Genomic DNA, 24,683 nt, shown 5'->3' with positions numbered 1-24,683 from the left:
GTCGAACAATACAAATAAAACAACAAGCAACAGTTCTGCGAAGCATAATTCTTTTCGCTTAGGGTTGTTTTATTAAGTTCACTTGGGGAGAGCAACCTGCTGCCGCGCCGGGTGTGATTTGGTCATCACCTTTGTGATGCGGTGCAGCCTGTGCAGCGCGCGCCCCTCCGCTCCTCCTTTCTATAGTACACAGCGGGACACTCCGCAGTTCGCTCATCCCGCTCCTTCCCCTCGCCTTCTTTTTACGCGCTCGACGTCTCTGCATTGACAGCGCTTGAGAGAGCCAGTCTTCTCCAGAGCTTTTTAGGTGCTGGAAAGGCGCAGGACACTCAGCGTTCCGATGGCGAAGCGGTCCATGTGGTCGTTCGTAGAGAAGGATTGAAACCTTTTTTTTTTCTCTCTTTCTTTCTTTCTTTCTTTTTGTTTTCTCTCCCTCCACCTCTTTCTCTATCTGTGTTGTGTTTTCTCTTCACACTAATTTTCCACATAATGTGGGACGCGCGTTGTGTGCGCGGAGTGCTCCCCTCAGTCGTATCCGCCTAACTGAAGAGGGGATCCCGGCTCGTTTTTCCACCTCTGCTCCCTTAGGACACAGAGGAGTTTGCATGAAAAGGCTGGTTTACAGCGGCAAGGTGAGGCTGGCTATTTAATGCGACATTAATAACATTGTTAGCCTGTTGTTACTTTACACTGAGACCAAAAGGAATTTGTGAGCTGGAAGAGAACTGATACGGGAGGTAGGTGGTGGATTGTGAGGGGGCTCAGAGTGACTACTGAACACTTACAGTGTAACAGGTATGCTGCAGTGTACACACACACATTCACATATATATATATATATATATATATATATATATATATATATATATATATATATATACACACACAAGTATGTGTATATATATATATATATATATATACACACACAAGTATGTGTATTTTTTTTTTTTTTCCCCACACACATAATATACCTTATGAAACAACAAGTCCTGAATCAAATTTGTTATTCAAAGTGACCAAGGCCAAATGTAACTAAGCTGAAAAAAGAAAACGCGACAGATGGATAATCTTCCAAAGTTTCTGCCACATTTACAGATAAATTTGTAAGGTTGAATTTTATTATGGTCTGTTATAAGAGTCACGCTGATGTGAGATTAAAACCTTACTATGAAGAAACATTGATGGATCATAAAGCAAAGCAGCTACCTTGACTGGTAAAGTGGAATCATTGATTCGGGCCAATGCTTTTTAAGAAATGTGATGAAAGAGATCAATAACACTGTGCAGCTGTCATAACGCTTGACTGGATGTCTGCAACCTGAAGGGAGGTACTCTATGTTGGATACGTTTAATTTCTTCTCTGTCTCAGGAGTTGTCTCTTTTGTTTGTTTTTTTCAGCCATGGAGGGACTTGCCTAAAGAGGATCCAACTTAAGTCAAAAGTTTCAGACTTTTTTCCTGGTTTTAGTCTTCGCCAGTTGTAAGATCTTCCAAGAAGTTTCCAGTTCCATTATTATGGCCGAGAAGCTTGGACCGGCGGGGCCTAAACCCAACAACGTCCGAACTGCCCCACCACTGCCCCCCGAGCCCATTGAGATCATCCGCACCAAAGCCAGATCGCGCAGGGTCCGCCTTAATGTTGGGGGTCTGAACCACGAGGTCTTGTGGCGGACCCTCGATCGCCTGCCCAGGACCCGGCTTGGCAAGCTCCGGGACTGCAACACCCATGAGTCCCTCATGGAGATCTGCGACGACTACAGCCTGAGCGAGAATGAGTACTTCTTTGACCGGCACCCGGGGGCCTTCACCTCCATCCTGAACTTCTACCGCACGGGCAAGCTGCACATGATGGAGGAAATGTGCGCCCTCTCGTTTGGCCAAGAGCTGGACTACTGGGGGATCGACGAGATCTACCTGGAGTCCTGTTGCCAGGCCCGCTACCACCAGAAGAAGGAGCAGATGAACGAGGAGCTGCGGAGGGAGGCTGAGACTTTGAGGGAACGAGAAGGAGAAGGAGAGTTTGATAACACCTGCTGCCCGGAGAAGAGGAGGAAACTGTGGGATCTCCTGGAGAAGCCCAGCTCCTCAGTGGCTGCCAAGGTAAGAATCCAAGACTAGAAAGTGAGATTGCACCGCCTGAGTCTCACATTTTCTGCTCACAATCAAAGCCAAACACTCTGGTTGCATAATAACACATTGCAGGCATGCTTGTTAAAGACCAACTCCCACGTGCGCTTCAAAACATGCTCATGAGTTCATCAGATTGAATCTGATATGGTCAGTAGAAACAGTGGCTAAGATGAAACAGTGAAGCTTTTATGAGTTTATGACTAAATGCAGAAGGCCAAAAAATATTTTCTTGTCATGCAACTTAACTTTATGTCCTTCATCAGAAGAGATTCATGTTTCTCTTCTGATGCGACATTGTTTCCAGTCAGTCTTAGTGGCTGGATGGTAGAACAGGATTTTCACAGGTGTATTATTGCCGTTCTAAGCATTTATTTGAGTTAAATTATATGATTTTATTGAAAACCAAGGTTCTCTGTCTACAAGACTGTTGTGTTAGTTGGTTCAATTTTCATTTCAATTTAAAATTCTCTTCCTAAAGACAGAATCTTAAATTTGATGCATTAGTTCTGATAAAAAAAACAGTTATTGAAAGTAGACTTCCCTTCTTATCATACCATACTGAGGATTGCTTATATGCCATTATAATCACCAGTTTTGTGTATATGTTTGCATGTGAAAGTCAGAAACTGTGCGACTACAACACCATCACCCTAAGAACTATCTCACGTAAGAAAAAAAATATGCTGAAGTTTTTTTTTTTGATAGAAGATTACTGTCTCCATTTTATTTTTACAATTTATTACTGAACTCACTAAATGCATCAAAAACCAAGATTTGCCATTGTGCAGGATGGAAAAAGTGATTATTCAGTTTGATGCATTTATTGAACAAGAAAAAAATGATCAATTATGGGGGGCTTTATGTGTTACTGGTCAATGCATTTTGTTTACATCTCTATTTAAACTGTGGGGGTGGGGGAGCAGCCAGCCTACATAGAATAATAAAGCAGATTGTATTCTGTTGTAGGGCTTTTTGATACTGGAAGCCCTGAATAAAATAAAAAAATATAAAACCGATTGATTTTTATAAACCTTTGGAATATTATATTTTTCTTAATTGCAAGAAGACTAGGTCTGATCTGTCATATGTTCTGTTTATTTGTAAAAAGAAGGGAGTTCTCCATTGTGATGCATTTAATGCGCAGGGAAAAGCTTGAGGGTCATAAACAATCACAACACCAAAATGCTCCATTCCACTCATCCATAACATAAAAAAAATAAATACAATGTTTATTTTAACATTTGCAACACAGAGATCTTTTTTTTTTCAACATTCACTAGTTGTGCAAGAAGAACAACAATTTCTTCTTGCACAACCCATTTGATCTGTTGTGATTTGTTGTGATTAGTGATCAGAGCTGATTAAGGAAAAAAAAAGACTGATTTCAATCTCTTGCCTATTGATCGGTGCATCTCTAGATCCTGCTCTTTTCTCTCTAAATGAACAGTGTATCTCTCGACTGTGCAACTTGGCAAAATGATATTAAAAACCTTTTGAGTCATTGGCCAAGAGTTAAAAGAAAAGATGTGACACTTCTCATTGGATGGAGATTAATTTTCTTATTATTGGCCATTATGCCGAGTGTTCCCCCTTCCTGCATTATTGGCATATTCCCTATTTTCTATGAATCAACCACTGGCGGTGACTGACAATGATCCTGTCTCAGCTTGATTACAGCATTCATCCTTTATAGGGAAGCCATGTATCATATGAATTAATTAGACAGAGACTGCCGATATCTAATTTAGGGCCTAACTCATGTGACAGCACTTGAGTAATTTGCTATGCTGTGCGATGTCTGAAGTGATTTACTCCTCAGTGGAGTTCTTTTTTTCTAGCCACATCTGTGTATTGCTGACTTGTACACTAGCATGAGGGGGGAAGCCCTTGGTTCATCGAAGGGAAATTCCATCCTAAATCAAATTGTATTAACATCCTGCTGACAGGGCTACGTGGAGAACCTGATCATGACTCCAGTAGCTCACGCTATCGGCAGCAGAAAGTCATACGGCAGAAGTACAGTGGTGGGGCCGCATACTTACAGCAGCTCTCTGAGTTCAGGGAAGCCTTTTACGGCTCATACGTCGTGCAGTGAGCTCTCTTGAAAGCTCCTGACTAAGGAAATGCCATTACTAAGTCCACTACAGTGCCACGTGCTTTCATACAGGCAACCAAAACTCTTTGTCAAATACAATTTGCCTTCTGGTACACACATTTCCCCTTTCCTAGTTTCTTTTATTTTCCTTTTACTCAGTCTTCTTAAGCCATTTGTGCCAGTTTTTGTGCTTTATGCCACCTACAGCCCTTTTGGCTCTTAAATGAAATGTAAGCATGAAAGTGGTGACCTTTTTCACGGGGTCAATTAAGCTATGATTTCATTCAACAAGGCTTTCATGGCCTTGGCTTTTAAACTGAAAAGATAGAAATCCAATACACGTATAAAACCTAGAAGCTAGAAGCTGTAGAAAGAGGTTCAGAGGAGAAACCGGCAGAACAATGCTTTGAGTGATTTACCCGGTGCAGTCATGTACATTCTGCTCAGGTTGCTGAGCTTGATGTTTGCAAACTTTTAGCAATGAATTATGAATGAAAGGGCAAAAAGAAAAATGCAGTAGGTTTTATGTGTAACTCTGTTTTATTTTCCTTTTGGGAGAAGACTGGGAATTTAAAAAGTTAATATGTCTAAAACTACCAAATGCCTGTTTTTGTGAAAAGTTTGAATTCTTGGGAAAGGAGAATAGTTTATCTACACATAAAGTCTTTTTTTTTTTTACATTTATCAAGTTTGAGTGGATGCCAGGTTTTGGGGTGGAAATTAAAAGGTGATTTTATTTATTTATTTATTTATTTATTTATTTATTTATTTATTTATTTATGTAGGTCCAAAAATTAAAATCCAAGTTAATTTATATACACTTGTTCAAAGAATTTCATAAAAAGAAAAAATATATATATATCTGAATTAGTACTTTTTTTATCAGTCACGAAGATAATTGGGGCTGCACAGTGGCGCAGTTGGTAGAGCTGTTGCCTTGCATCATGCATGGAGTTTGCATGTTCTCCCTGTGCATGCGTGGGTTTTCTCCAGGTACTCCGGTTTCCTCCCACAGTCCAAAAACATGACTATCAAGTTAATTGATCTCTCCAAATTGTCCCTAGGTGTGAGTGTGTGTGCATGGCTGTGTGTCTCTGTGTTGCCCTGCGACAGACTGGCGACCTGCCCAGGGTGACCCACCTCTCGCCCGGAACGTTAGCTGGAGATGGGCACCAGCACCCCTTCCAACCCCACTAAGGGACAAGGGTGCAAGGAAAATGGATGGACAAAGATAATTGGTTAAAAGAATATAGATAATTATGTTTTATTGCCTTTGGTCCTTGAGCTATAGCTTATAATATTCACATAGAATATTTTGTCCCTTGTACATTTGTGATTTTTGTTTTACAATGAGTAAAGGATGCAGTTGTACAAAAACTTATCAAGCTTAGGAGGCCGGTTGCGGTTGTGTCGTTGCTGTAACAGAATAAAACTGACATGATTTTGTTTGTAACTGGACCTTCTTTATTTTTATGCGAAATAAACTTTAGTCCATTTTTGGTTTACATATATTTGCTGGCCAATGTGAATGGAGATAGAGATGACAGGAGAACTGCAAAATATATTGTGAACCTAAAAAAAAACGTTTACTACAGTTGGCTGCAGTTACTAATAAGCTGTCTATATGTTTTAATACGCAATTAAATTTTTCAGTTAGAGCTATTAAGATTTTGGTGGCGCAAAGCATACATCCTTAATAAATTACATGACAAGATTCGGAACTGTAAACATCTTTAGGTCGCCTTATTGATATCAGGCTGCCCTAAGAAATAATAGCAAAGGATCCGTGAGCATTTTAAAGAGATCAGTGCTTCTTCCTTGCAGAGTCAGCCAGCCACACACACCCCCTCACACACCAGCCGTGTCCAGCCTTGTTCTTGCTCCTTAATGTGGATGTGCTCCATTACTCTCCTTTTTATCTAATAAGCTAGTCTAGCTGGTGGAAATAAGCAATGGGCCGGCATGGGCGCAGCCTTTTGCTGTTCGGCTCTGCCGTGCTTGGTCGCGGCCAAAGCCTCTCCGACCACAGACACTGTTGGCAAGCTCTTGTGTCATTTCTCAGGGGCGTTTGCTTCTGATCACGACGGCCTGCCTTCGTCCAACTGACTGTTATCTTCCACGCATAAATTCACTGAGCCAAAGCTTGTAGGTTCACTGATGTAGATGTGGAAGCTGGAAGAGACCAAGATGAGGAGAGGTTGTGTAAGGGGAAAAGATGTAAGAGCCCTTTAGTCCGCCTTGAGCCAAATTGTCTCCGAATTAAATTCAAGGAGCTGTTTTTAATCTTTTGCAAATTAAGTTACTATGAATCTTTATTTTTATACAAGTAGCATTCAAAAATAGCTCTCTGTTATGTTTTTTTTGCTATCTTTCTGTACATTTATGCGTTCAAATCCGATTTTGTACCATCCTTTATAGAATTTCACTAAAACTTGGTTATCTTTACGGAGAAGCTTAAGGTAACACAAGTCAATTGGAGTTATTGTCTTACCTGGCCTGAAGCGAGTCATCCTCATGTATTACAAGAGCACAGTTTAGGAGAAGCACACCTTCTTTCACCCCCAGTTGTTTCCTGGTTGCATAACCCTACCAACAGACCTCTAATCAGTACAGCCTAGCATTTAGGCACTAGCACCTAAATCCTCTTTACTCGCATTCATAATCAGATAAGAGAGAACCTCCTCGATTATAGGTAGCATGAGTTCTTATGGCCCCCGCATGGGAATTGAGGGAGCAGCATTTATCATCTGGATGTTCCGGGACACACTTAAAACCCATTCCCTCATATACCACTCGCTTTATTGTCCCCATATACGTCAGCTGCAAAGTGGAGATTTTTTAAAATTTGGATAATTTCTGTAAGGTTTTGGTTAAATTTAGAGAAACATAAGCCCTCAGGTTTTAGCTTTAGCCTCCAAACGGTTGTGACAAGGTGCTTTTTTTGTTGTTACATATTATACCTTCATCATTGTGAATTAATGCTATGGAAAAAAATAACTTATTTTATTAATTAATACTGTTGTGAATACCTACCACAACAAAACCACGTTGTCTTTGTGGTAATCAAACACATTCTGTGTAAAGCTGCTACTTGGCTCATTTCTACTTGATACCAGTTGCTACTTGTGTTTCTCTTGTTTTGTACAAGAAGGAAGTTTATTTAAAAATGGCAACTAAATTGAGAGAGTGTTTAATTCTATATTTTGAGTAAAGACTCAGAGTTTGACTTTAAATTTCCCATTGCAACTTACAATTGAGGTATAATTTAGCCCTTGCTAATCATGATGTCATTAGCTAAAAGAAACATGAATCATGCACTTGTGACAATCATTTCAAATGTAGCTGACATTGATTTGTAACAGAGTGACAGTCAACTTCATAGTTTTCTCACTCTCCATATTTGTGTCTGTGTGTAAACTATAATTATTAAAAATGGTAAATAGATGTGATACAGTGAAACCGTGGTATTTTTGCCCAAAATTGTCATGCTATTAATGTCAAACTAGAATAGATCAATAACGTATATTCTGTTCTTTTAATCTTATTGTAGCTCACTTCTTATTGTGGCTTAATATGGCACACAGAAGGAAAAATCCTAATCCGTCACCTTTTCCTTTTTTCTTTGTACAAATAAACAAAACCCATGCGTGGCATTGCGCATTATGATTCCACGTTGGATTTTGCATGCAGAGGAATTAACGTCAAGAAGCATCTCAGGTGTCTCAAAGGAGCCCACTGGACTGTCTTAGAGCTTATTGCACTTGACTGTGTGCATTATGATTCACAAATGGGGGCATCATTCGGTAAATCTTATGAGGTACAGCTAATCTTAAATATCCTCACTGTTAAAGAAGCAAAATGTGTGTGGGGGACGGAGAACATGTATGCTGATGAAGGAAAACTCTAGCATAAGTTTATTTTGTAAACAACACAACCAGTGTAAGCCAGGGCTAATGAGAGAGGCCAGATGGTGTTGGAGGCCAGGTTCTACGAGTAATTGCACCTGTCATCACTGGAGCATAACTACTGAGCATTTGCTAACTAAACACGCCTTTTGCTCCAGTATTACAACCCGAAAAATTATTTTCATGGATGATTTAGCTGTCTCAGAGCCCACATGGTTTGCTTTTCTTTAATACAGTCTTTAAAATAACTAACAACATATGGGGAAATGAAGAAGCAAAAATAAATATATTCATAACATTTTAGGAGGGAAAACAAAAAATGGTAATTTTGTATTGATTTATGTTTTATCTACATATAGATGAGTGACACAAATGCTTTCCATATCTACTGTAGAATGAAAATAACCAGAAAAGCATGATACACATCACTTTTTACCTACTTGATTTTTAGAGAATTTGATGACAGGGTGAAAAAAAATCAGTAAATGCAGACCAACTTATTTATAAATAGAAAATACTTATATTACCACATTTTTTGTGTAGTTCATGAGGGGATTCTAGAAAATTTGTTTAAATCATCAGTCAAAGAAGATAGAAAACTTCCCTGGAGAGTGTTCAAATTAAATCAATATCTGTTTAAAATTAGCTTTGGCACTTAAAGTACCCATAAAGTCAGCTACAAAATAGTCAAACCTGCAAACACGCAAAAAGCTTGATGCAGTGATATTTATCCAATGAGAACCTTACAACCGGTTTTATGGTAATCGGAAACTTTTTTGACAATTAGATTATTGCAGGCCATGAAAAATGGCAATGAAGGTTATATAACTCTTATACTGGGTAGTCAAGATTTCTTTCGTTTTTACTTTTTTTTAATTTCACTTAAACGTTTCAGATTATTAAAACTGATTCAGTAGACACAGTGGCTGTTTCGCAATATGAAAGGTTTTAGGTTTGTAAATGTGATTACCACTAAATAAAATTTAACCAATGTTTTCTTTTTGTCCATCACTATGAGCGCTTTTTTTCCCACTGCAGAATTGTTGGAATTTAGCCAGATTGGAGAGATTACAAGCATGACCCACTTGTTCACAGCACAGCATTTTATTTGGATTTGCTTTGACGGGGTCACTCCTAAACTTGAATTTAGTTTTATTTACTCAGGAATTCTTTGTGAGATACTCTAATTTGTTTGATGATTTTAAACATTTATGGACTAAAATGAAAAACAGAACGAATTAGTTCGGGGCACAGACTTTTCATGGCACTGATTAAAATCCACCAACAGTAGAAGGAAGATTCAGTTTCTTCACATGCTAAGTATCAGTTCACAACCTGTCCACCATGTCATTTTGTAAAGGCTTGGACGACCAGCAGAGCTTTACAGCTTGCCTGATCCTGAAGGCCAGACAACCTGACTGGAATATTCATTTCATTGAAAGTGATACTAGACAATAAAACTATAAAATTTGATGACGTTAAAATGTCAAAGCCCTTTTTAAGCGAGGATTGTTTTTATTTTAATCTCTCCTTTATATCCAGATTCCATTAGTTTGCACGGTTTACTTATTCAGCTAGCAAGAAAAGTAGACCAAACGGACCAAATGCTCTCAATCCACCTGCCATCAGAATAAGACATAAATCCCATTGAAGGCTAGCAGAGGCTCTGCGTGGACCCACAGCAAGTAGCAGTGCTGCCAGTTTGAGTGACACGCTGAGTAAGAGGCTAATGTGTTCCTTCCTCCTCCTGCCCCACTCGTCTCCTTGCCGTCCCCCTGATCATTGCTCCCTCTGCTGCCTCGAGGGACGTTCGTTCATCTCGCTCGCTGCCGTTTTCCCATCCCAGAAGGCATTGGGAAAAGCGTGAGATGGAAAGGAGAAAGGAGAGGGATGGGAGTTTAAATGAGTCATCATTCTAAATGCTGTGAACACCAGGTCTCCATTACATGCTTCAGCAATTTCTCTTCACACACTCTCAGCTCACAGCCAGCCTTCCACATCCATGCACATTCATACAGTATTACGTATATTATGAATTTACAGTGTGTAGTACACAAGCTGGTGCTCCCACTCGCTGAGGACACACACTGAAACATACAAACCCTTGAATATTGCTGAACTGGCTTTTTATAAGTACTACTACTACAACGCATCCGTTGCCATGCTGTGTTTTCTTTTCCTATTTCCATACTGTGTCTGTTTTTATATTCTTCAGTTTTCTCGACTTTCATTCTCCAGTAGTGCTCACGCAGTCATTCTGTACCCTCACTTCCACCACCTCAATGACAGTTCTCCACTACGTCTTAAGACTCCCTTTTCCACCTCTCATCTCTGTATTTTTCGTTTCCTGCACATTTCAGTCTTCAACTTTTTCGGAAAACTGAGTTATAGCACTTTTTGCTGCTTCATCTTGAGAGCTCTGACATGGGAGATCATTGATATTCATTGAAAGGTTCTCACATTTGACTCCTCATCAGTCTTGCCTTTGGTCGCAGGTGGATCGAGAAGTTTTTCAGTGGCCTCTTGGCCACCTTCTCTGGAGCTAGAAACGTGTTATTCTGAAAGCTTGATACATTATTTAATTTTACTTTGTCTTTACAAATATTTCATAATTATCATTTTTGACCTCTTTCATATTTTCCTCTGTTTTTGAAGAATCATGGGATTCTAGACAAAACAGATTTAATAACTATTCTGGACCAGTAGGGCGCAAGAGCATTGATATGTGATTACTGTCAAAAGGCTGTAATACCAATTCTTCACCAATAGGTGGTGACAAGGTTGACATTAACGACATCAGAACACAAAAGAAAAGGATCATGAATATAGCAAAATTGATAATAGGCTAAAGATGTTAAAAAATCAATTAAGAACAGATTTGTCTTCCAAAATACAACCATAGACGGAACACAGTTCTTTCCAGCACAGAAAATCATTGGCCTGAATGAAATTCACCTTGAGAAAATGTGCTTAATGGGACAAATCTCAATCGGAGCACAGAATGGAGATGAGAATGGGGTTGAATTGCATCAGCAGACAATGGTCAGGCTAACAATGGTGGAAAAACCCACAAAAAATGTTATAGACGATCCTGACTTTAATAATATACTCGGATCAATATGTTTAACTTATGCACAATGTGCACTTGGATTGTGTTCAACTCCAATCCACTCTTTCTGATGAACAGTTTAAAATAAATAAATGATTTATAAAGCATATGATTCACTGTTGAAAGAGCTGGGTTCAAAACGTTTTTCGAAGTTCTTAATGTTCCAAGTGATTTAAAGTACCTCACTTTAAATCACTTGGATTTAAAGTGAGGTACAACCTTAGTTTATAACAACTAAGGTTGTTATAAACTAAGGTTTATAACAACCTTAGTTGTTATAAAACTAAGGTTTTATAACAAAACCTTAGTTTTGTTATAAACGTTAGTAAAACAAGCCGAACACACGTTGAGCGTCTGAAGAGAGAACATGCCCTTTACATACATGTCCTTTAATTGAAATCCCTAGAGCCTCACTAAATAGTTAAAAATACTTTAGTAGGGGTTTTATTTTAAATTATTTTTGTTGTGCTGTAGGTTGCATTTTATACATATATTTAATATTTTAAAGGGCAAATCTTTAAATTGTATTTTGTGGTTTTTAAAACTTGAGAAAATTTACTGTAAAAATTAATAAATTGTCTATTTTGAAGTGGCCTTATTTAAATAATCAATTCATAAATATTAGGTGATACTTTAATTGACATATATAGTCTTTAGTGGCATCGTACTACATTCATCCATAGCTATTCTGTTATAGTTTTTCTCACTATAAGCTCTGTATATGGACAAGTAACACAAATTACGCACAACATCTCACTTTTACTAAGTGTCTGTGTTGGGTTGGATAGATTCTAAATCTATAAGGCTTTAGCCAGAGATATAATTTACAAACTAAATAGACAATGAAATGTATTGGTGGAGGTCATGCAAACTGAATATCCCCATGTTTAAAGCTGTATCCTTCACAGGTATGTTCAACCAAATAAATAATTTAGTTTCAGTGTACCACATTATAGAAACTGTTTATCAACTTAATTTTATTTCCGTATTCTGAAATATTTCGCTTTTATGGTTTCTGTGGCAACCAAGATGTGCAATGGTGATGTGCTGACACCCAGGGAGCATTTCCTCTCCATACTGGCTGTGTGATATGTACAGCAGCTGGTAACTCAGCCCCCACAACCAACCCCGGATGCAAATTTAAGGGAAGCGCTTTAGCTCGGTCTCATCAGTACTTTCAGTGGGTAAGCCTGTGATTGAATGGCCAGTTTTTAATGTTTTTAAAAAGTTGCTTGGCTTCTAGTGGTGTCATTTATAACAAATGGCTCTCAAACACACTGAAACGGGAGTAGTTCCTGGTCAGTGGTGCGGTGTTTTGATGAGTTCAAGCTGTTGTCTTTAGTGTAGCGGATCCAGCAGACGTCACTTCTACAGATTCCGTGACAGAAATGATGAAGTGAAATTGGCCTTTCTTGTGTCTCGGCTCTCTAGGCCAATAAGTGGATCAGAATGAGGGTTTGTTGGATTGAACAGATTAATTAAAAACCTCTGCAGTGTGAAGGAGCCTCCCAGGACATATGAAGGAACACTTGTTATCCTGACTGATACTGGGGAGCTGCGACAGAGGAAATGTATGTCACTGCATTTGCTTCCAATCGCCACACACCTCCACTTTCTGGTCCTCGCATTCACTCATCAATTTCCTTTTTTAGCTTCTCTGCTGGAGCATTTATTTCTCTGTTTTTCAGCACATTTGTTTTTTTTTTCTTGTGTAATCATGCTGTTGGCGTCACCGTGGGCAGAACTGCCAGCTGTTTGCCGTCTCCACGCACCCCAGGAAGTGACAGAGTAAATTATTATATCTCCTGCTCTTTGTTGTGGAACGTGATTCCTCTTGAGTCACCAGAGGGCCTCACTTCTGACCAAAGCAACTTACACATATAGTAATGCCCTTCATTTATTATTTCCCCCTACATGACATCCACAGTACTATTTCTTCAATCTTTTCTTTTTATTTCTGTTCAAACCTAAGGTATTAAAACATTTGCAATAAGTTTTTATAAATTATTCATTTTAATTTTAAATGTATTAACTATAGACAGATAAGAGTTGACCTTTTACATACATTTAAAATGTATATTTACAATTTCACATTTATTTTACATGTACCATTTTACATTCTGTCATTTTTTTCTTTTTGATTCTATAACTTTTTTATCCTATACTTATCCCTCTAAGTATCTTGAAAAGGATACATGACTGTTTTTTTTACATTATGAAATGTGATCAAAAGTGATGGAAAGTTTTTTGCTATGGCCGTCCAGTTTATTCTGTTTGTGTGGAGAGGAGAGCCAGCAGATGCAGAGCTGAGCATTTAAGCCAGGTACAGCAGGAATAACTGGACCTGCTGTTCAGCATTTTGTTCATTTTAATGACAATTGGCAAACAACTATAGGAAGTTTATGTGGTGCAAACCACATAATTACCTGTTAATGTGTTTTTGTTTTGTCTTGTTTTTACTGAAAACAGAAGGATTAGACATTTGAGCAACAAGTAATATTGATTGATGGATGAAGTATCAGGATGTTTATTTTTGGTAAACATCCTGATCCTCTTGGCTTCTTTAAATGTGGGATTGAATCATTCCTTGCAACTGGTAAGGGATTTATAAGAACTGCTTTTTGATAGATTATGACGCCAAATAAAACCGATTGTTTCCATACATTGATATCATTTGAAATGGACTCAACCTATATGCATCTGTGCCAATTAAATTCTGATAAGTAAGTGCTTCCCCAACTTGAACTGTCAAGTCATCCGTCTAGTCAGCCAAGGTGACAAGACGCAGCGATACTGTCCTTTTAGCTCACTGGTGCGATTGTAATCAGCTTAGAAGAGGACCTGACTAACCAGAGGGCAAACAGGGACAAAGACATGCACTCAGACCATGTGACCCATGACGGTGTCAGGATGCCGTGCAGTGGGCCAAAGGATCAACTTTTGACACACCTGAAATGTCACGCTGCTTTGTGGTTCACACCAGTGTTCACGTGCATATGTGATTTCAAACCACATTCTTTTGCCAAATGTATCATATGTTGTTGGCCTGTGTGTATCTATTATTGTATTAAGAATAATTGGTGTAGTATGAGACATTAGAGCATACATTGTGTATTTATTTGGTGTTACCCTCTCAAAAGGAATCTGCAATCCATCACATGAAAATCATGAAGGATTCTAGTCTTGTGGGCGCTGACATTTGGTTAAAGTCTTGCCAATCGATAGGGCAACACACAAGTATTGACCTGTGTGCTGAAAGGCCCGGCTGTCTCTTTTTATTTTAACCAAGAAGCCACTTTGGCCTTTCCCACTGACTTCTACCTCAGATTTGGGTGCATTTTATGTATTTGCTGTTTCTCTCCATAAACTACGTGCCACTTTCACTTTGTTTTGGTACTTTTGGGCGTGTTTGTGTCTGACCTTTGGTGACTCGCCGTTGAGTTTATCTTCTCTCCACCTTTCTCTGATTATCTATGTCTCTTGGGGAAACTCCACTCATTTAACCTTTTTCCTCTGCTCTCCATCTCCCTTTCTGTCCTGTAGACATTCAGCCTTGCTGCACCTTTTTCCCACTGAGGGTCTTTTACAAGAAAAAAACAAACAAAATTAAACTGCACTGATGGGGCATCCTGTAATGATTTGCGCCATGAGATCATTCCGGATAATCTTGATTTTTGGAGAAGAAGCAGCTGCAACAATATTTTTTTTCCTGTTGAAGTCTGTTTTATGTAATACCAGGTATTGAATCTATGCTCTGTTGTTGTTGTACTCAGTTTGATGACAAAGGGTTTAAGGAAATTTTCGACAATATAATTATAATGTAAGCATGGAATCAGGGTTATGTAACTTCAATAAATATGACTGACCAGTAGAAGATCAGTTCTTTACTACTTTCAAGATGTGGCCCAGATCTGAGGATCATGTCACTCATTGGTAGACTGTTTACAAAAACCAGTGGCATTTTCTTGGTTACTATTACTAATTCAAGCCAGCGTCTCTGTATTGTATAGGTTCAAATACTAAAGCAATTGTTACTACACAGCGATACTAGAGCATTTTGTGAGTCCCTGGATTAATGTAATACAATCCATTGGTGGGGGTGGGGAGTGGTCCAGTTAACCTCTAATTGGACAGCAGGAGGGCTAAATTCATGCTCAAGTCAGACACTTTATGCAAAAGAGGCTCGTGTTCTACTTTTAAGTATTGAAGAGTTTTCTAGCATTTCTTTAAAATTTTAGAGAGCGGCCTTTGATTGTTTTGTGCTTAATTAGACCGAGCTATCTTTGCTACGATGGATCCTTCATTAGTATTCATTCAGGCAATAAACACTGCTTTGTTCCTAAGATCCAAGGCCTTTTTTAAACTTTAAAAGATTAAATAGACTTTTAATCTTTAAAAGATTAAATTAAACAAGGTTAAATTTGAGTGGAGAGATGCAATAACGACCCCCCAAAAATTCTACAAAAGCCAACCAATGTGCATAGAAATGGCCTGTAGAAATATTTCTCAGCTCACCGATTTGGTCAGTTAAACCAAATTGTAAAGAGCTCAATATTTCAGCTCTTTTGAACGCTACTATATTTGGAGGTACCAATTGGTCTCCATTGGTACGGCAGCTATTGAACATTTTTAATATTTTAATAGTACGGTTTGAGGGTACTTTGTAGAGTACTTTAGATCTTTTTTTTTATTTCCAGACAGGCAGTTGAGTATAAACTAATTTCTTATAAATACCCTGGATAAAATATGACCCTTTCTGCTTGAGGGAAAGTTAAACTTAGAGAAGCCTTGCATGCATTAAATCGCATACTGTATACAAAAACAGTGGAAGTGAGTCATACATCATACACTCTTCTAAAGTAAACTACGTTTGGACTGTCCCAGTTATTTTCCATTACATTTGCTTTGCATTGGCAGTCCAAACCCTGCACGAGTTTTGCCCCTCACCCACACTTACACCACCGATGCTGGCAACTGTTTCTGGCTGGGACTCAAATAAAGATTTTTGAAGTATACTTGTTTTGTAATAAATCCCTCTTAAGTAGTGTGACAATATCTAAAGGCCACCTGAGACTCTTAAGCATCCTTAGCTTTTGCCTCCTGCTACGAAGTAATGAATAAGGTGTCTGAATGCGAATAATACACTTATGTTGATGGATGACTGTTGATACGGTACAAAGGAGCACATGCCTTTGTCACGTTTTCCAGTGTTGCTGCTCCCGTCTTTTTAAGTGGCCATTTCCTCCAGCTTGTCCCACTTAAATGATCCTAATAATATCTCTTCAACACTGCGTTAGTGCTGCAATTACGAACATGTTATGCTACAGACAGACTTAGGAAATCTCGGCATTAAAATTCTTACCGTGAGGTATCTTTAAAATACAAGCTTAACTCTTAAAAAGTCATCTTGTCTGCAGTCCCAGTATGCTATGTAATCACAATGGTCATGGCTAAACACCAAACAGTTATGAGGCAGATAATAAAAGCTGTAAATCACAATTTTTCTCTTTGGCTAGTCTAAACAAGATGAGAAGGTTACATTTAACCACATATCTGAATTGTGATGGGGTAAAGCTTAATACGAGTTAATAATATAGAGCAATAAATCATACTCTCTTGGGTGCACAGCTCATCTCTTATTACTTCAAAGTGGATTCACTCCTTTTTTTTTACTTGTCACTGCTAAAGAAAACATAACTTTAATCTTAAAATTCAGCAAGGATCATATAGCGTTTGCAAAGTCATCATGTTCTTCTGTGACCTTTTGCCTGTGTAAGCATGTTTTCGCTCAAACACTACGAATAAGCTTCTTGTATTAAATCCACAGAAATAATAAAAGTCGTAGATGCTTGTTATTCAGTTTCATCCCTGAAAAAGTATAGTTTTCTTTTTCTCTTTGCTCTTATGTCAGTATTTGCATCACAATTCCTAACAAAAGTATCTACACCCTTTGGTGCAGATAGTGTGTTGTGCCTTAGGAATGGGTCATATAAACTTTTTTGATCACAGTAATTTGAGGCATTTATTGTGATGGAAATTGAGGTGATTCGGAAAGGTTTTGAAAAAAATGAAACAGACTTTCTTGGCTGCGTTGTCAACCATAAACATGAATCCTGACCTTTAACAAAAAAATTAATAAAAATCCCTCAAAACAAAACAAAACAAAAAAACCTACTCATCAATAGGCTACGTTAGTACACAAATTATATCAACATGGGACAGTTATTGTATTTCTTCTTATTTTCAAATATGGTGATATTTGACAATTTTCTCATTGAATGTATATTGAAAAAAAACATTGAATTACCAACCTTGGTCTCCATGACTACCAGTAGCTGTGCCCCTGATGTGTATTCAGTCTCCTTTTCTCTGGTACTTATAAATAAAATCCATGGTCCACGGTAACCTTAGAGAAACTCGGGTAGATTAAGGTGTTAGAAGGAGACAGTCAATCCAGACCTAAATCCAGTTGAGAATCAGTAGCAAGACTTGAATATTAATCTTTATAAACAGTATACCTCCAGTCTGACTCCCATTGAACCATTTGCAGCTGTCACTGCAGCAAAAACAGCTGCTTCAAAGTATTGACCTGGTGGATTTGAATACAGCAACACAACATTCAGATTTCTATTTGTAGAACAAAGAAAGAAAAAAAAACAGTATTGGTCTACACCAAATAAGCCAAATTGTGTATGTATAGTGACAAAAGGTGGAAACAGTCCAAGAACATTGATACAAAGTTTTTTTTTTTTTTTTTTTTTTTTTGCAAAGCGCTGAAAATCCTTTTATACAGATAACTCTTCCCCGAGTTAGAGCACATCACATGCGTCACATGCCTCAGCAGTGGAAAGTTGTGTCATAGGAATGCTGTTTATGTTAAAAGGTTTAATAGTTTAAAACTTGAATAAATATTAATTTCAAAATGTCTAACATTTTGACATGCTCAAGAGATGCAGCAGTTTAATCTCCATAGGGAAGTCCGTGTCACTGGATGCAAAAAAAAAGTCTACATATTAGTCTCTTCTAATTGAAAGCCCGAGTCTGTCTTCTTGAAAGGATTAACTGTGGCAAAGGGAGATATAAACCCAACCTCCTGTCTATCTGACAAACAGACACACCCTCCAACCTGATGTGCTGCTACCCTAATCCCCTTTGACGACACCACAAAGTCTGAGGACAGAAATTAACAGTCCGGCTACGCAGCGTCCTCCCTGCAACGTGCAGCACCTGTCTGTCATTCCCGCAACCGCAAGCTCATGACGGCACGGAGAATCAATTAGAATTGCTGACATATATCTGATTAAGGCTAAACAGGGCCAAAGGCGGGCTCATTAAATGTTTTTTTCTGTTTGGTTACTGCGATAGAGGTCAAAGAAGAGGCTTATTGGGGGAGTGGGGGTGGATTGCGGAGGCTCAAAACTTAATCTGGAGCAATAGGCTTCTCTTTTTCTATTCTAAACAAGCAATCTAAGTAGATGAAAAGAATAGCATGAGCTGGATATCAAATGGTTTTTTCCCTTTAATTTAAAGCAGATGTAATTATTTTTTACAAAGAAAACAATTGTCCTTATCAGCATATATGCAATGAAAGAAAAAAATTACCAAACATCTCCATTAATAGTGATGTTTTTATTGCTCTTCCTTTACATTGCTTGTTGCATGACAAGTAAACATGTAGCATGGCAGTAACAATAAAACATTTTTGCTACATGCTGAATCTATTAACTTAATCATTTACACAGAAGATCTACATTTATTATTTTAAGATTTTTTTAAACTTGAGTCTCCAACTTCAATTCGAGTCTTTACAAATCTTCACGTTCAAAGCAGACTCAAGACACTATCTCTGTGCCGCGTCTGTGCAGGACATCTTTCAAAAATTAAACCACACAATTGTCATTTGTTCAGAGTTCACATAAACTTTAAGTATAACTCATTAATACAAGAGCATAGTAATGAACTACACAAGTGGGTTCACAAATTAATCTTCTATCCTCACATAGCTCAGTCATTATTCTGTTACCCAACATATGTTTAAGCCCTTTTTGAATGCAAAGCGCCATTGCAACTGGATTTAGATCAATTTTAGTTCCCTGACATCCTCAACTGTAACTTTGTTTTAAAGCTTGATAAATCAGTGTTATGTAATGGATGCACACAGAGAAGTTATGTGTCTGATGTCTCTGCAGCTTCACACATGCTGCAGCGGTAAAGCACCATCCCATCCACATTCATAAGTGTGCTGGAGTTTGTGGAGAAGTAAACGGGGAAGAGTTGATTCCTGCTGTATCTTACCACCACAATATCAGCTGCTGGCAGACGGTTCAGTCACACTGAGAGCCCCTGAAAAGGAGGAGCCTGTTATTAAACGCTATATTACAGATGCAACAAGCTTTCCCGGCACTTATTAGAATCTAAAAGCTCCTAAGCTGCTGCCCTAAATTTGTCATAGCCACAGACTTATCAGTAATATAACTGCTTTGTGTAAATGCAGCAGTAACGGTCTAATATTTCAAACTGCTTTGTCCTCAAAGACTTGTATGTGTGTATGACCAGATGTGTTTCCGTTAATACAGGCTGACATTTTTGCCTCCTTTAAATAATGTAACCTCAATAACTGCGGTAAATGACATTGCACTGTGTTAGAAGAATCTTTCTACTTGTTGCCTCAGGTCCTCGTGCTAAAAGACGCAGACTCCACAGCCTGAAGATTAATTTAATGCACACTGCATGTGCTGTATGTGTGTGTAAACTGTGTGTGCCTGTGTGTAGGAGTGAAACTGCAGCTCACTGCAGGCAGCTGTGCAGAACACTGCATGGACAGCACCATGCGACGCACGTTGCTCTGGAGAACACGTGACTCACCATTCACAAAAATGCATTAAAAACTACATCCATCGGTGGTACATGTCAAATAAATCCCCACCTTAATTCTTGAATCCTTACGTTCTAGATTAAAATGAACTTTTGCTCGCCTAACATTTCCCTTCTTCTGCCTTGAATCGTGCGCTAATGAAATCACCAGTCTTATAAACTTTGCATATTTGCTCCTTGCTCTCATTTATTTCCGGAAGCACCAGCAGAACTCCACTTTCAAGGAGGTGTTAGTAAGAGGGATGTAGTTTGATATGAAATATTGATAGACGGAACATTTGGTTGAATTGCAACAAAGTGCTCACAGACACAGAAGTGAAGCTTTGGACTGAGAGAGACTAAAAAAAAAAGGAAAAGAAAAATTGAGCAAAAAGAGGGAGATGCTGGCGCCAGAGAGAGGGAGGGAGAAGAGCGGCACTATGACAGTGTAACAGACTGCAGCAGGTGGAGGAATAAAAGCCTATTATAAAGATGAGTGGTAGTCACAGCTTCACAGTGGTTATGGTTGTGCCTGGAACAAGGCTCTATATGATTTTTCTGATAACTCATCTCCTTCTGCCTGCAGCAGAATACCTCACAGAGTGTTTAAGATTCCTCCCCTGCGACTACACATTGGACTGCACAATTCCACTTCTAAATGTTTCGAATTAATTTCTTCTTAATGATTTTCAAAGTTATGTCTTTATTGACTGCAGTGAAATGACATGAAGTTGTGCTGGCAGTGACTGCAAAAAGTATATGTTTAGCGATCAGCCATGTTCAACCTTTATCTCAAAGCACATGTTCTGCTTTTGGCTTCTTCTGTAACTTTTAGGATGTGCATGATTTTTTTTTTCCCTGTATGATTTTTCCCAAATGTATTAGTTTGGACTAAATTTTTTTGTGCCTAACCAGCCTTTATGGCTTCTCCTAAATTGAAGCTTAGCTCTTAAGTTGTGCCCAATGTGCTTGTGTGAGATGTATTTGCATTTAGCTGATTGTGCAGAAAGTGTAACAGGGTATGATTTACAGAAGTAACAAACAACAAGCTCTGTAGCCACAATGTAAAAACAAATTCAGTATTTGAGTCAGTTTGGTTGTCAGATGACTATTATGTGCGGAAAACGTTAATAATCATACGTAATCACAGACTAAAGATTAATTTAATGCACACGATTATTAACCATCTCAGTTTTTTTTTGTCAAGATAAACTGAGAAGTTTTTTTCTTCTCATATAATTTTTTTCTTTACCATATCACGTTTTGATCGCCAGTCAAAACGTGATATGGTAAAGAACGCACTGTTGAAATCTGCTGGTTCAAAACTTTATTGCAGTCCAAAAATAATTATTCATGATTTTCTTTCTTATTTTTTTCTATTTTTCATCCTCTACATTTCTTTTAAGCACACTGCTTCTATGCGTTTTTTTTCTTTTTTTGGCACTTAAATGCTTCCACCTACTTACCCACCTACTGTTCCTTACTCTTTTATCCAGCAGAAAAAATAAATCTGCTTTGTGTATTGTGCAAACCCACCCTTCAGAGATACTGCTCAGACATGTAAGGTATACGTCGTATACGTCGTATTTTTGCAAGATCACATTGAGATAACTCATTCTTCAGTTTGCATTGAGTATAAATTGGGTCTGTAACTTGCAGCTCGGAAGTCACAAGAAGCTCTTTGGGCCTTTTAAAATGACTCTTAATAACTTTTGCTGATAATGATACAGAAACAAAATTAAAAAAATAAAAAATAATATAAAATAATATATATATATATATATATATATATATATATATATATATATATATATATATATATATATATATATATATATATATATATAAATAACCCATTCAGGTTTTAGTTTTAGCAGTTTGCAGTTTTTTAAGGCCCTCACAAACTTAATTTACGCAGCAGAGGGGCACTAAAAGTACCAGTAATATTTCTAGATCTGTTTTTCCTCATCATTAAGTTGGAGACGGTGCTTTTTTTTTTTTTACCTCATTTCCCACAAATATCATCATCCAATAAAAGAAAATGCATTTCCCCCCATTTTGCAAAAGATTTATTCTTTTCTTTCATTAAAAAAAAAGTCTGTGATATTTTTCAATAACAAATTTCTTATTTTAGATATTAATCAAAAGCTGTAAGTTGTTCTTTCTCAATAGGTCATGTAACATTTGAAGCTCTAAGCTGGTTTTATTTAGTTGGACTGAGGGCAAAAATGCCTCTTTCGAATGTAAAGGATTCAGACCTTTTCTTTATGTTGCACAATTTGAAAAACTTCACTTCGCTTTAATTTGATAGAAACAGTTGTTAAAATAAAAACAAATGCTATGCATCTTTCCCATTCTTATAGACCTAATCTAAATGTAGGAACATCAGTAACAATTGGGTTTTTGTTGGCAGGTATTCCATAAAAAAATTATCGTTATTAGATGTTTACTTCAAGTGCAAATCTCTTCTGCATCCATCTCTAATAAACAGTGTTGTATTGGGAAAACTTAAATAAACATGCCACAGTTTGTATTTATATTGTATTTCTGCATTGCAGAAAATGCACTGAACATTTTGTTGCCTCTTTTTTTGTTTTAATAAAGTTTTCCCTTCAACCCCAAACAACCCCACAGAGGTAAAACTAAACGTCAGCACAGCATCTAATCTGATGTCACACTTTAAGGCAATTTAAGGCAAATTATAAAGTGATTTGGCAGTGTGCCAGAGCTAATCTGGGACGAACACAGATTGAACTACATCAAATTTAGCTTCTACTGCTACAAATCAAATTTAACCCAGCCAAACAAGTTTATAAAAGTCCCTTTATCATCTAGATGACTTGATCCCCTCTGTGTTAGACACAGGGCAGAGACTTGAGGGGAAAAAACTTGAAGGTTAGGTGGGAATAATCTGTAAATTATCTTATGGAGACGTAGCTGCAGGACCAGGATTGCCCTTTAATGTAATTAATAAAGAGAATTTGGGAAACATTTTTTTATCTTCTTTTTTTATACGCTTTTAGATTTGGCTTTGTGTGCCTTTCATAAGAACTATTACCACTGAATGTCCCGCTAATGAGCCTTCAATCAAGGTTTTTTTTTGCTGCAGCTTTTATTTCACTGTAATATAATTACATTCATATCAACATGAACACATTACCATTATCAGTCTAGAAAAAGATGTGGTAGAGGAAGAGAGGGAAAGGGCACAAACTAATAAACTGTTGCACTAAAAACTAAAGCGCAAATGTTGAGACTAGAGCTGCATGAAAAGCAAAGGAAGAGCCATGGAGAAAAAATAAATTAGGTGGCAGAATGGAGGGTGGGGGGCACTAATGTGTCCTTCATGGGGTAAGGGAGGGCCGAAATGGCTCAGCATGGAGCTAAATTGACTCCATTACAAGAGCACTGCACCGGAAAGCATCAGTGACATCACCCGCCCATCCCAAGACAAGGCAGTTAACGCTCTCAGAGGGCCTGATGGGAGTACTGTCTGCAGGATGCGGCAATTGCTGTGGTTTTTACTGCTGCTTTGCATGTTGCACATGTGATCTTGGAACATCGTGTAATATGATGTCCTGTATGCTTCTAAGCTGGCCAGCACAATAGCTAGTAACTTTTTATGAAATATAGTGACTGTAAAAAAACGTTAAACTACAAGACACTTTCACCTTTCTTTAAAATAAGTTAGTTTTAATTCCAGTTACTAATGAATTCATCTGTGTTTTTATTAACACTGTGCTTTGTGTAATGAACACACACAATTTTATCTCACATTCTACGCCAGCAGAGCCAATAAAAGGGGGCTTGCCATCTTACAGATTATATAAATTACTTTTTTTGAAATGGTGAAATTTCTGACATCAAGTAAACTTGTATATCTCAAAAAGCAAAACATCATCCGCCGATCTAAAGAAATTCAAAAAGAGATGATGAACTAAGTTGTTGACACCTAACAGTGTAGAAAGGCTTTGGGATTCCAGTAGCCTAACCATCGCTTTCCTGTGCCATTCCGCTTGATTCTCATCTCGCATATAGCACAGTCTGGGCTTCCTGCCATTCACTTGGATTCCCAAGGAAGGAGAAGTTGTGAATAATGAAGTAAACTTTCTGGGCTGTTTTAGAATTGTAGTCTTCCTAAAGTTTTAGCAATTTTTCCAATGGCAACAGTGGAAGTAAACAAAGTTGATCCATTTGATGTCGGTCACGCTTCCAAATGTTAAATTAACATTGACAGCCACCTCGTTCAGCTTCTCTCTTCACAGAGGAGGATGGTTGTTTATAGTGCAGGTAATTTCCTTCGTTTAACTGTCGCGTGACATATGTCATGGGGAAACATTAGTGGTTGGGTGAAATTTAAAACCTCAACAGAGCCCATGACTCCAGGGCTCTGTTGCAATTGTTTTTCCAACAGCTGAGAGCCCAGATTCTCTGTACAAACCAAAGCGTAATGCAAGGGACTGGCTTTTACCAGGCTAGACCTCCAGCAAACCTCAGTGAGAGTCATTATCCACAAATGCAGAAAACTTGAAACAGCGGTGGTCTTTCCAAGGAGTGGCACTTTGGACTCATCCGGCCGCAGCTGAACCCAA

General features: G+C 38.1%; 1 protein-coding gene across 1 annotated transcript in view; it reads left to right on the top strand.

Annotated features, from left to right (window-relative positions):
- The first annotated feature begins 206 nt into the window (after positions 1-206).
- kcnb2b (potassium voltage-gated channel subfamily B member 2b) overlaps positions 207-24,683 on the top strand; it is a 101,001-nt gene continuing 76,524 nt past the window's right edge. Inside the window, exons 1-2 of the mRNA XM_008396375.3 lie at positions 207-632; positions 1,399-2,099. Coding sequence (XP_008394597.1) covers positions 1,515-2,099 — 585 coding nt within the window. The 5' untranslated portion in view covers positions 207-632; positions 1,399-1,514. The remainder of the gene's footprint in view (positions 633-1,398; positions 2,100-24,683) is intronic.

This window comes from Poecilia reticulata, chromosome 20, assembly GCF_904066995.2.
Source record: "Poecilia reticulata chromosome 20, P_reticulata-male-v2, whole genome shotgun sequence".
Classification (NCBI taxonomy): Eukaryota; Metazoa; Chordata; class Actinopteri; order Cyprinodontiformes; family Poeciliidae; genus Poecilia; species Poecilia reticulata.
Note: the sequence above shows the minus strand (reverse complement) of the source record. Positions and strands in the feature narration are given on the sequence as shown.